Here is an 11876-nt window from a genome sequence, read left to right on the forward strand (position 1 = left end):
TCAGTTGTTATCTGCTGATCTTTACATCGGACCACAGCTGTTAGCTGACAATCTCCTGTGTTTTGCAATTTGTTACGCATCGCAGTTCTAGTTATCTGGTGAGTTTTTGCAGATGGTCTGCTGTGACTTCTTCAACTCTCAGTCGCCAACGCTCGACAAATACACACACACACGATGCTTTGTTGAGGCTACAAAATTGGTAACACAGCTCACTGGGCTACAAAATTGGGTCTCTGGACACTAAACTAACACTAGGGTCGACTAGCTTGAAAAAATGGCCACCTTCATGACCTTGAAAAAATGTCAGGGAGCAGTAACACAGCAACATCTGGAACCTATCTGTCCAGTTACCTCGCCTTGCATATGCAGCCATGGTGCCATTGATCTCAGACACGGAGACTTCGTCCCGTTACACCGCAACAAGTCCATTGTTTCCTATGTTATTATGTCACCAATTGTCAACTATTGCTAACAGGGTTCGGACTGGAACCACGTGGCGGGCTTGACCCCGCTAGCTTCTGCGGTTTACTCCTCAGGAAGCTCTTTGTGTATAGGGCTACGAACACAATGGCCTGGTGACACGAAACATTTGTTATTCCATGGTTGAAACGGAAGCAGGTGACATACTGTGAGGCGACTGGCGAGACGGAGGTAGACGGTGACTTACCGCGCCAACCCACTGCATCCAGCTGAGAGGATGTACAAACCAGATGCAGGACAGCAATATGCTCACAAGCTACAGCAATGCATGGACAACTATTGTTAGAAAAAAAAAAGAGGCTGAATACTTTGTTGTCTGCGAGAATGATCACGCTGAGGATGCCAATATAATCCACCTGTCTAGTTGTCATTATGGTAGCAAATGTGAGAGCGCCAAATGTCCGAATGGTGTAGGATATGAAGAACTGACTCGCTGTTGCAACCTGGAATAGTACATAATGTAAATCCCACAGCAAAAGGATAAGCTGCCTTAGGTATTGAAACAAAACAAACAGTAGCTCCACTTTGTAGGCACAAGAGAGGAAAACTTTAAAATTTGACACCACCCAAACAATTTTATTTCATAGATATCTTCTCCACTACAATAAAAATTTCACAATGTCTGACACCCTACCCTACATATTTATTTCGTTTGTTTATGTTCGTCATGCTAACTCTGCATCTAACATTTGCATATTTGATCAAGAGGATTTTGCTTTACATTCTTAACTGGCACACTTTGAAACGAGGAGCAAGCAGCAGTGACATTAAAAGATGAGTCAAGTCTTACGCTGGACAGGATTACAACATCGGAGAAGCAATCTGGGTGACGGAACATAAAATCCACAGCTGGAATCAGATGATTCTGGAGAATCAGCCCTGTAAAATGGACAGAGTAACAGAGATGTACAAGCACAATCATCACAACTACTAATAATCTTGATACAGTGAAGCAAAAAAAATGAGTAGAATTAGTGGAAGTCCAGAACTAGTAATCAAATTTCAGTGTATTTGTCCCGGTACAAAATTAAGTTAAACTTTAGCTGCAGCAGAGAGACCATACCGCTTAAACTAAGAAGACAAGAGCAGACTGTTGTGTAGAATATTTGGTTGTGTATTTCCATGTCATACCCTTTGAAGAGTTTATCTTGGAACGTGCTTGTGAACCCATCAAAACTGAACATCCACAAGAACACGGGGTCAGGTTAGGTAGGTGCTGTCATGTCAAACATGACTGAAAGGAAGTAACACAACCCTGTGAGTTTATCAGGCGCTAATTGTCTGTATGTATACAGATACCAATAGAAGTATGAGCCCTTATTGGGAACTTTTCAACATTTTACTAGATATACCAAATCATACGGTAAAAAACCTTTGAAACTAAGCTTGGTATCTCTCTATCTTTTCTCTGTAGCCATTTTTTCTAATGCTTCATACAAGTTCTTATATACATGTATATTAGTGTCTAAGGGTACGTTTGGTTGCGGGACAGCCAAGACAGGGACGTCCCCTGGTGTCCCCTCTCGTCCCTCCAATTTTGAGGGACAACTGGGGACGACACTGGGATAGTCCTGTCCTAACCTTTGACTCTGAACCAAACAACCTTATTTGAGGGATCGTCCCAACCCGTCCCGTCCTGTCATTGCAACCAAACGCACCCTAAGAGTATAGCTTTAGCATAAAAAAACCACCTAATCCATCTGGAACAATTCAGTGCAATATTATAATGGAAAATAAAAACAGGTTTTCATGTTGCATAAATCTAAGAAATCGTAAAGATGCAGATATCTGGGCTATTACAGGATTTCATGAGCTGCATCATGACTTTAAATCTTATTTGTTGTTTTCTTTAGCATGGAATGAAGTAAAGATAAGCCGTACCCAAGATAACCGAGCATGAGTGAAACACCCCAAATAGTGCTTTCTCTGCCTTTATTAAATGGACTCACATCCATCGACGCCTGCATGGAAGGACAGAAGGAAAAGGAATAGCTTCAGAAAATACCCAACTATTTTGGCAAAAGAATTGGTGTATAGACAAAATTTGTTTTTCTGAGCTAGAATTCAGCCTAACTCAACCCTAAGCCCATTGCCCCAATACCCTCCTCATGGCCCACTTGATTCAGCGATCAACAGCCCACCCCACCAGCATGCAATGTGCCTCTCTCTCGTCCCTCGCAAGTCACAATATGCAACGGCAGCGGCTCTGTTCCTCTTCCACATCTCCCCGCATTAATTTGAGCCAAATACTAGGTCTGACTGCAACACATGAGGTATGAGGGAGTGGTGATTCGGTAAAGCCATAGTCCCAGCCTCCTGTGGCACATGTGGTGCTGCAGTGGCCTGCGCAACTTGCTGATAGCCTGATGACTCATTATCTCGTCGGATGACTGGACTTCACGTCAGCACTTGCACTAAGCTTCCTTAAATCCTTCTTGATTCACTATGCTGGTTAAGTGAAGAAAAATCTTGCTAATTAGTCCCTTGTTGTTGGTCACAACTTGAAGCACAGGAACACGGTGGATTCCTCGCTGTCAAGGAGTGGCCGAGGAACCTACAGTCGGAGAAGTGCTTTGTTTGGATCTTAGAAACCCCATGTGGTTGTATATTAGACTAACAATGGTGGTCTAAGCAGTCCAAATTTCTTATTAGATCAGTTCGTTTGAAAGTAGCCTAATTGGACTTTTTCTTCAGGAGTGGGGGTAGCCAACTCTGAAGTCTTGACTCTGCCACTGCCCAGTGCTCTTGGTTAATGGCCCTGAAAACTGGCCATGGATGCATTGGTTAATAGCCCCGAAGTACTTGTTGGTTACCAGCAGTGTCCATACACTCATGTGGAAATATGCTAACCAACTTGTTGGAGTGAATGAACAGTAGTTCGATACAGTGAAACCCTAACAGATATATGGACCCCTAGTGGGCTGTGGGCTAGGCCCAAGTACACAGATATACAGATATTGCTAACACCCCCCCGCAGTCGAAACTCTAGCCACCGCAGATGTTGAGACTGGATCGAAACTCCGTGAAGACCACCGACGGAAGCCCCTTGGTGAAGACGTCGGCGAACTGGGAGGTGGTCGGGACGTGAAGGACGCGAACAGCCCCACAAGCTACCCGTTCACGAACGAAGTGGAGGTCGATTTCCACATGCTTCGTGCGTTGGTGTTGGACGGGGTTGGTGGAGGTAGACGGCGCTGACGTTGTCGCAGAAGACGAGGGTGCTCGTGGTCAGCGGACTGTGGAGCTCGTGGAGGAGCTGACGGAGCCAAGCCGCCTCAGCCACGCCGTTGGCCACGGCGCGGTACTCGGCCTCGGCGCTGGAGCGGGAGACAACCGGCTGGCGCTTCGACGACCAGGAGACGAGGCTGTCGCCGAGGAACACGGCGTAGCCCGAGGTGGACCGGCGTGTGTCGGGGCAGCCCGCCCAGTCGGCATCGGTGTAGACGCGAAGTTCCGTGGTGGAGGACCGGCGAAGAAGGAGCCCGAAGTCAAGAGTGCCCCGCAAGTACCGCAGAATCCGCTTCAGCGCGGTGAGATGCGGCTCTCGAGGGTCGTGCATGTGAAGGCACACCTGTTGGACGGCGTAGGCGATGTCGGGCCTGGTGAAGAGGAGGTACTGAAGGGCCCCGGCAAGACTCCGGTAGCCGGTTGGATCGGCAACCGGGGGGCCGGTGGCGGAGAGTTTGCCTTGTGTGTCCACTGGAGTCGCGCAGGGCTTGCAGTCAACCATGCCAGCACGTTCAAGGATGTCGACGGTGTACTGCCGCTGGTGGAGGAACAGACCCTGGGAACGTCGCTCGACGGTGACCCCCAGGAAGTGGTGGAGCGTCCCGAGGTCCTTCATCGCAAACTCCCGCTGGAGACAGGAGATGATGCGACGCAGAAGCTCGAGGGAGGAGGCGGTGAGGACGATGTCGTCGACGTAGAGGAGGAGGTACGCGGTATCCGAACCGTGACGAAGGATGAACAGGGACGTGTCCGACTTGGCCTCGACAAAACCCTGCGAACACAGGAAGGTGGCGAAGCGACTGTACCAAGCCCGGGGTGCCTGCTTGAGGCTGTAGAGGGACTTGTTGAGCTTGCAGACCATGTCGGGTTGAGTAGGGTCGACAAACCCAACTGGTTGGGTGCAGTAGACCGTCTCCGTCAGGGTGCCGTGGAGGAAGGCGTTCGTGACGTCGAGTTGGTGGACCGGCCAGTCCCGGGCCATCGCCAAGGTCAAAACAGTCCGGATGGTGGCAGGCTTGACCACCGGACTGAAGGTCTCGTCGAAGTCGACCCCAGGGCGCTGAGTGAAGCCCCGGAGCACATAGCGGGCCTTGTACCGCTCCAAGGACCCATCGGCGTGCAACTTCAGCTTGAAGATCCACTTCCCGGTGACCACATTGGCACCAGGGGGAGCAGGCACCAGGTCCCAGGTGTGGTTGGCCTGGAGGGCCTCGTACTCCGCTTCCATGGCGCGCCGCCACTGTGGGTCGGCAAACGCACCACGAACAGTCGTGGGTACAGGTGGAAGAGCTGAAGAGGTGGCAGAGAGAATCAGGTGATCAGGTGGCCGAAGGACACCGGCCGCGCGGCGGGTGACCATCGGGTGGATATGTCGAGGATCACGGTGGACGATGACGGGGTGGTAGGTCGGGACCTCGGTGTGGGAACGAGCCGGGGTACCGCGTCGACCACGACGCTGGTAGGTCTGGATGGCCTCGGTGTAGCGAGATGGTGGGGCGGGCGCGGGTGTTGCACAGGGTTGTGCGGTAGACGAAGGGGACGTCGAGGCCGCACGTGGCTGTGCGGGGGAGGGTGGGGCAGACAGGGTCGCGTGAGGCGACTCAGGGAACGTCGAGGCCGCACGTGGCTGTGCGGGAGTGGGCGACGCAGGCAGGGTCGCACGAGGCGACTCCGGAAACGGCGAGGCCGCACGTGGCTGTGCAGGGGAGGGCGGCGCAGAGGGCGTCGGGGCCGCATGTGGCAGTGCGGGGGCGGGCGGCGCAGGTAGGGCCACGCAAGGCGGGGAAGCGGGTGAACCACCGGGGAAGGGAGGCACAAGAGTGGGGGACACAGGGTCGAGGTCGAGGAGCACATCGAGGTCGGTGAGAGAGGCAGTGGGGGTGGAGGAAAAAGGGAAGTCCGACTCGTCGAAAACAACGTGACGAGAGATGAGGATTCTGTGGGAGGCGAGGTCAAGACACCGATACCCCTTATGATCGGGAGAGTAACCGAGGAAGACACAACGAGTGGAGCGAGGGGCGAGCTTATGAGGAGTAGTAGAAGCGAGATTGGGGTAGCAAGCGCACCCGAAGACACGAAGATGGTCGTAGGAGGGATGGACGCCGAAGAGAGCGAAGTAAGGGGTGGGGTGGGCAACCGCCTTGGTGGGGAGACGGTTGAGGAGATAGGTGGCAGTGCCGAGGGCCTCAGCCCAGTAAGACGCGGGAAGAGAAGCCTGGAAAAGGAGAGAGCGCACTACATCGTTCGTCGTGCGAATCATCCGCTCAGCACGGGCGTTCTGAGGAGACGTGTAGGGGCAGGACATGCGGAGGTGGACACCACGAGAGAGGAAGAAGTCACGGGACACATTATTATAGAACTCACGCCCGTTGTCACACTGGATGCTCCGGATGGTGCGACTAAACTGAGTGGAGACCCAAGCGAAGAAGTGGGACAGGGTGGGAAAGGTGTCGGACTTCTGACGAAGAGGAAAAGTCCACAGATAATGTGAGAAGTCATCAAGAATAAGTAAATAATACTTATAGCCAGAAATGCTGATTACAGGGGATGTCCATACATCACAGTGTATCAGATCAAAAGTGCCTGCTGCTCTAGAAGAGGAGATGGGGAATGGGAGTCTAACATGGCGACCTAACTGACAAGCATGACAGAGGTGCTCAAAAGATCCCCTACAACCGGAAACGGAGGTGCTGCTAGAGAGCTTGGACATCACATCACGACCGGGGTGACCGAGACGACGATGCCAAGTCACAGAAGAGGCGGCAGCTGCAAGAACAGGCGGTGCAGAGGTCGGTGGAGTGGAAGCAGGCAGGCGAAGCGTGTAGAGCGGCCCAGGGCTGTCACACCGAGCGAGAAGGGTCCTGGTGGCAAGATCCTTCACAGAAAGACCAAACGGGTCAAACTCCATGGAACAAGAGTTGTCAGTAGTAAACTGACGGACGTAAAGAAGATTTTGAATAATGTGGGGAGCAACAAGAACGTTGGATAAACGGAAAGGACCGGGAAGGACCGCGTCACCAACAGAGGTGACGGGAAGGGCAGAGCCGTTTCCAACCACGATGGAGGACGGAAGGGAGGGGTGGGGGGGAGAGGTGGAAGACAGAATACCTGCGTCCGGCGTGGTGTGGTACGAGGCACCGGAGTCAGCCACCCAGTCAGAGACGGAGGTGGGCGGTGCCAGCGTCATTGTGGAGAAAGAGTTGGCGAGAGACTGAGTATCCCACCCGTGGGTCCAGGGTCCCCACACGGGTGGAGCCGAAGACCCTGGGAGGGGAAGGAGGCCCTGCTGAGGCTGGGGAGGTGCCGAGGGCGCCGCCGGAGGAGCGGCAAAGAAAACCTGCTGAGGGGCGGCGGGGCGAGGGGCCGAGGTGCCCGCGGACGGCCCGGGCCACATCTGGATGGTGCCAGTCCACGGGTTGTAGAAGGATGGCCACTGGGAGCCGCCCGGGGAATGGCCTCGGCTGTCGCGTCCACTCTTGCGACCACGGCCGCGACCACGACTGCGACCCCCCCCCCCCGGAGCCAGGAGGCTGCCGAAGAGCTCCAGACGGCGGGAGGCCGGAGTGCGGTGAAGAGGGTCCCCCCCGGAGGCAGAGGGGGGAGTCCGAGGGGCGCTGTAGAGCGCCGTGGCGGGAGCGGCGGTCGCAGTGGCGGAGAGGCGAAGCTCCTCGAGAAGTAGATCGTCCTTGGCCTCGGCAAAGGTGGGAAAAGGCTTCATGCGGGTGAGGATGGGTGTCACACGATCGAAGCGAGGGCTCAAGCCGTGGAGGAGGTTGAGCACGAGGCACTCGTCGGTGATGGTGGCCCCGAGGGTGCGAAGAGTGTCTGCCATCGTCTTCATCTGACGGCAGTACTCGTCCACAGAGAGATCGCCCTAAGTAAGCTGACGGAAGGCAGTCTCGAGGTACAGAATCCGAGTCTGGCGGTGGCCGAGGAATTGAGCCTCAAGAGCACCCTAGACCCGGTGAGCAGTGGCGTCCGGTACGCGAACAATGTCCTGAAGTTCGGCCGTGAGGGTGCCATGAATCCAGGAGAGCACCACCTCGTCCATCAGAAGCCAATCCTCGGACGGGTCAGGGACCGCCAAGAGGACGTGGTCGGCGAGGGCGTACCGGCGAAGGGTCTGCAAGACCTGATCGCGCCACCGGGGGTACTGAGTGGAGGTCGGCGCAAGGACGTCGGTGACGGTGGTCCGGATGCTGGTGAGGGCCGCCGCCTGAGCATGAAGAGAGGCGCGAAGGGTGGAGGCCGGGGCGGGCGCGAGCTGGAAGGTGTCGGCGCTGTGGCGAGTGGATGTGGGGGAGCCATCCGACATACCCTTGTCAGCGAGACGGCGGTAGGTCTCGGCGTACTGGCGCTCAATGGCGTCGACAACCGCCTGCTCCTGCTCAAGAGCACGGGCGGCGTCCTGTGCCCGCTGGCGAGCAGCCGTAACGGCCGCCCGGGTGGCGGCGAGAATGGCGGCAGCGTCGTCCGAAGGAGTGCGCAGGGAGGAGATGATGGCGGACGGCTGACTGTAGACAGTGGTCGGCAGGGGGCAGCCACGAACGGGGCCCCGCCAGGCATGGTGACATGTGGAAAACCCGGCGCCAGCAGCTGGGAGCGAAGTAGGGCGGCATCCGGTAGGGAGAGCGCAGGAGCCGGTGAGGACCCGTCGTGGCTAGGGGCTGCCGCGAGGGTGGCAGATTGGGTCGGCGCGGGCGGAGGGGGCTCGACAGTGGGGGGAAGCGTGGCGGTGAGCACAAAGGCGTGCCCCGGCGGCGTGCCGGCAACAGCGAAGGGAGATGCATGGCCTGGAACAGCGGGGAAGGGGGGCGCAGGGGACGCAGCGAGAGCCGAGGGCGCGCTGACCGCAGAGGGAAGGGCCGGCGATGCGCCAAATGCGGGGGAGAGGGCCGCCGCGGGCGCTGTGAGGCCCGGCGGCGCGCCGGCCGCGGGGGAGAGAGCCGTCGCGGGGGTGGCGAGGCCTGGCGACGCTCCGGTCGCAGGGGAGAGGGCCGCCGCGGTGGCCGGGAGGCCCGGCAGCGCGGGGGAGAGGGCCACCGCGGGGGCGGCGAGTCTTGGCGGCGCGCCGGCCGCAGGGGAGATGCCCGCCGTGGGGGCTGGGAAGCCCGGCGGCGCGCCGGCCGCGGGGGAGATGCCCGCCAGGGGCGCGGCGAGGGCCGCCCTGTAGGAGAGAGGAAGGGGAAGGGGAGGGAAAGGGTCGCCGGAGAAGGGAGGGGGCGGCGGCGGGCCGGCCATGGAGAGGCGGCGGCGGCGGCTGTAGGACCTATCGCTCTGGTACCATGTTGGAGTGAATGAACAGTAGTTCGATACAGTGAAACCCTAACAGATATATGGACCCCTAGTGGGCTGTGGGCTAGGCCCAAGTACACAGATATACAGATATTGCTAACACAACTATTGTATTTTTGGAAGATAAAAATTCTATCTCCATCCTGCAACTAGTTCAGCCTTAACATTTTTGCTTATGCCTGCTCTACTTAAAATGCAATGCAAAATCGATAGTAGTAGACAATTTATACCAGAATGCAAGAACGTGATGCTCAATAATGAAGTGGAGAGAGTTGAACATGTAAAATTACCGGATATAGAATGAACAATGCGCAACCCATAGTCACGACGACAGAAAAGAAGTAATCTTTTGCAACATACTTCTTTCTCATTATTATTGTGCCCCAGATCTATCAATCAATAAAAAAAGATAATATCTATAAGAGGGCACTGATCTTGATTATCAAGGAAACATGTAAATATGTAATATGCACATTACTGAGACTACCAGATTCATCTTGCGCAATAATTCTCACATGCATCTTATTAAACATTATCCCTTTATGTATTTATAATCTGATCCAAAGATACAAGTTCCAGTAACTATTGGCACCAAACTAGACTATGCTCAGACATAGAGTGCAATTGCTTCAATTAATCAACATTACTAAAGTGAGAACCATTAAATCATGTGCAATAATCCTCACATGCATATTATCAAATATTACTTAGTTACTTCATATGTTTAACATATACATGGTTATCACTTATCAGTTCCAATGACTACTGGCACCAAACAAGAATTTACAGGCAGACAGTGTAATTGCTTCAATCAACCATCAATACTCTACCAAGAACCATTGGAACGTGAAAGGCATTGATGCTTCACTAGCAGGCTAGAAAAATAATGGAGATGAACGGAAAAGACAGTTTGATCACTGTTTACAGTATAGAAGCAGAGATTACCATGACAGGTATCATCTTGGCGCATTTGGCAAGCGTTTGGACAGGGAAGCTTACATACTTGAGGGCCTGAAAGAAGTTACTCAACATATTCAGTAAATAAGTAGCACGAAACAACACATATGGCAAAAGAAACAAAGGGCAAACTTAACCTCATACTGGCAGGTAGTGGTCAGTATATTTGATATGGAGACAACACCATATTTGTGTAGCGGAGCCACAGGGTCCAAGGATTTCTTACTTGCCTGCACAGGAATATAAAGAAATTAACAGGCCTGCAGATCCAGAGAAGTTGGAAACGTAATTTGTGAGAAGGATACATCACATACCAGTAACACCATTGCAGACACCATGGATGTGGTGATGCGGTTACAGAAAACAAGGAAAAGCGAGTATCTGAAGAACTCCTTCTCCACTCCATACGGGACTCTCATGATCTTCTCCTACACAACATCAACACGAAAACAAATACACCTGGTAAGTCAAGACGGCGGAAAAGGAACCAGGATGACTCGAGTTGCTTGATACTAAAGACCAGTACATTGATCAATCATAAGAGACACAGATTACTAATACGTACATGTATATGGCTGTACCATTTCATAATAACATGTTTGTGAATGCACCAATCGCTAGTGTAACTACTAGTACTAACTAGTGGTAATTGAGCTAAAGGGCAGAGCGAGTAAGAGATAGGCATGCTTGTCGTTGGTTTGGACTGGAGGCAGTATTTGGGGAGACGATAGGGAGCAGGAAGGACGGTGCGCCAGGGAACAAGTCTCCTATGCGGCGCCATGGGAATGGAACCCTCTGTTGGCCAGACGAATCGAAACTGAAAATTGCATGCTGTGCTACACGGTGGCGAAATCCGCGAGGAAGCTGAGCACCAGAAGCCACAAGCCCACAACGCCAATTGTATCGCCGCCACCGCCGCCGCAGAATCGGACGGAAGGGCATGGCCGGAGCACTGAAGGCGACAGATCAACACGCAGCGCTCCACCCTCGCGGATGCTATTGTCTAAGAAAGTAAGAAGTCTCGGTGCGGCGGGGGATTCGGGCAGGAACGGGAGAAGAAATGGTGGCAGATTGGGGGGCGGGGAGCAAAGAGGGAGGAAACACTACCAGCAAGCCGACCCAACCCACCTGGAGGACGCCGTAGACGAGGAGGGTACTCATGATGCCGAGGACGGCGAAGCCGCAGCGGGCCGCCCAGCGGCGGCGGTCGTCCTTGTCCCTGTCTGCCGCCACCGGCAGCAGCCTCGGCGCCGCCTCGTCCGCCATGGCCCCTCCTCTCCCGACCCCGCCGCGGCACCACTTGCCTCGAAACCCAAATCAAACGAAACGCTTCGATGGCGGCGACGGCGCCTGGTCGGTGGTGGATGGGGCGCACGCACGGCGGGTGGGCCCCGCGTGACAGCGAAAGAGAGAGAGCGAGGGTGGGTGTGGAAGCAGTGGGGAGCGACCGGCTGGCTGGCTCGCCTCCACTTCCGGCGTGGAAACTGGAAAGGCGACGAGACGTACGGCCGGCCACTTTGCGATTGATGGGTCGGTACGGCCTGGCCCACTGCCCCCCTTGCGTACGAGTACGATGACGATGTCGCCGTACACGAAAACATGCCTCATGAGAGAAGGCGCTAACATATTAAATTAACTAAGCAAAAGATTTAGCTATCTTCAAAAGCTTACTCATCCAAATCGTCATATTCAAACTTCATTATATGAACAGTTATAATGTTTTAAATGACTATATGGTTAAACTGTTGGAGATGATCTTAGAGAAAATTCAAAAAAATAGCCATAAATTAGCTAAATTTACTGATTTAGTTATTCTTTAAATATATTTCACAAAAAATATCATACTGGTCCAACAGACTCTATAAATTCGGATTTTTTATATGACGAGTGAAGCACACTATCTAAAAATAGAGAGC

The 11876-nt window shown here is 53.8% G+C and overlaps 1 protein-coding gene across 1 annotated transcript; it reads right to left on the minus strand.

Annotated features, from left to right (window-relative positions):
- Positions 1–99: 99 nt before the first annotated feature.
- Positions 100–11267, minus strand: LOC100283726 (adenosine 3-phospho 5-phosphosulfate transporter 1). The gene is given in 11 exon segments (NM_001156625.1): positions 100–572; positions 668–736; positions 837–923; positions 1271–1359; positions 1544–1656; positions 2362–2441; positions 9294–9392; positions 9949–10014; positions 10098–10190; positions 10275–10388; positions 11089–11267. Coding segments are annotated over 11 exon segments (1062 nt in total). The 5' UTR covers positions 11227–11267; the 3' UTR covers positions 100–458.
- Positions 11268–11876: the final 609 nt, after the last annotated feature.

This window comes from Zea mays, chromosome 8, assembly GCF_902167145.1.
Source record: "Zea mays cultivar B73 chromosome 8, Zm-B73-REFERENCE-NAM-5.0, whole genome shotgun sequence".
Taxonomy (NCBI): domain Eukaryota; kingdom Viridiplantae; phylum Streptophyta; class Magnoliopsida; order Poales; family Poaceae; genus Zea; species Zea mays.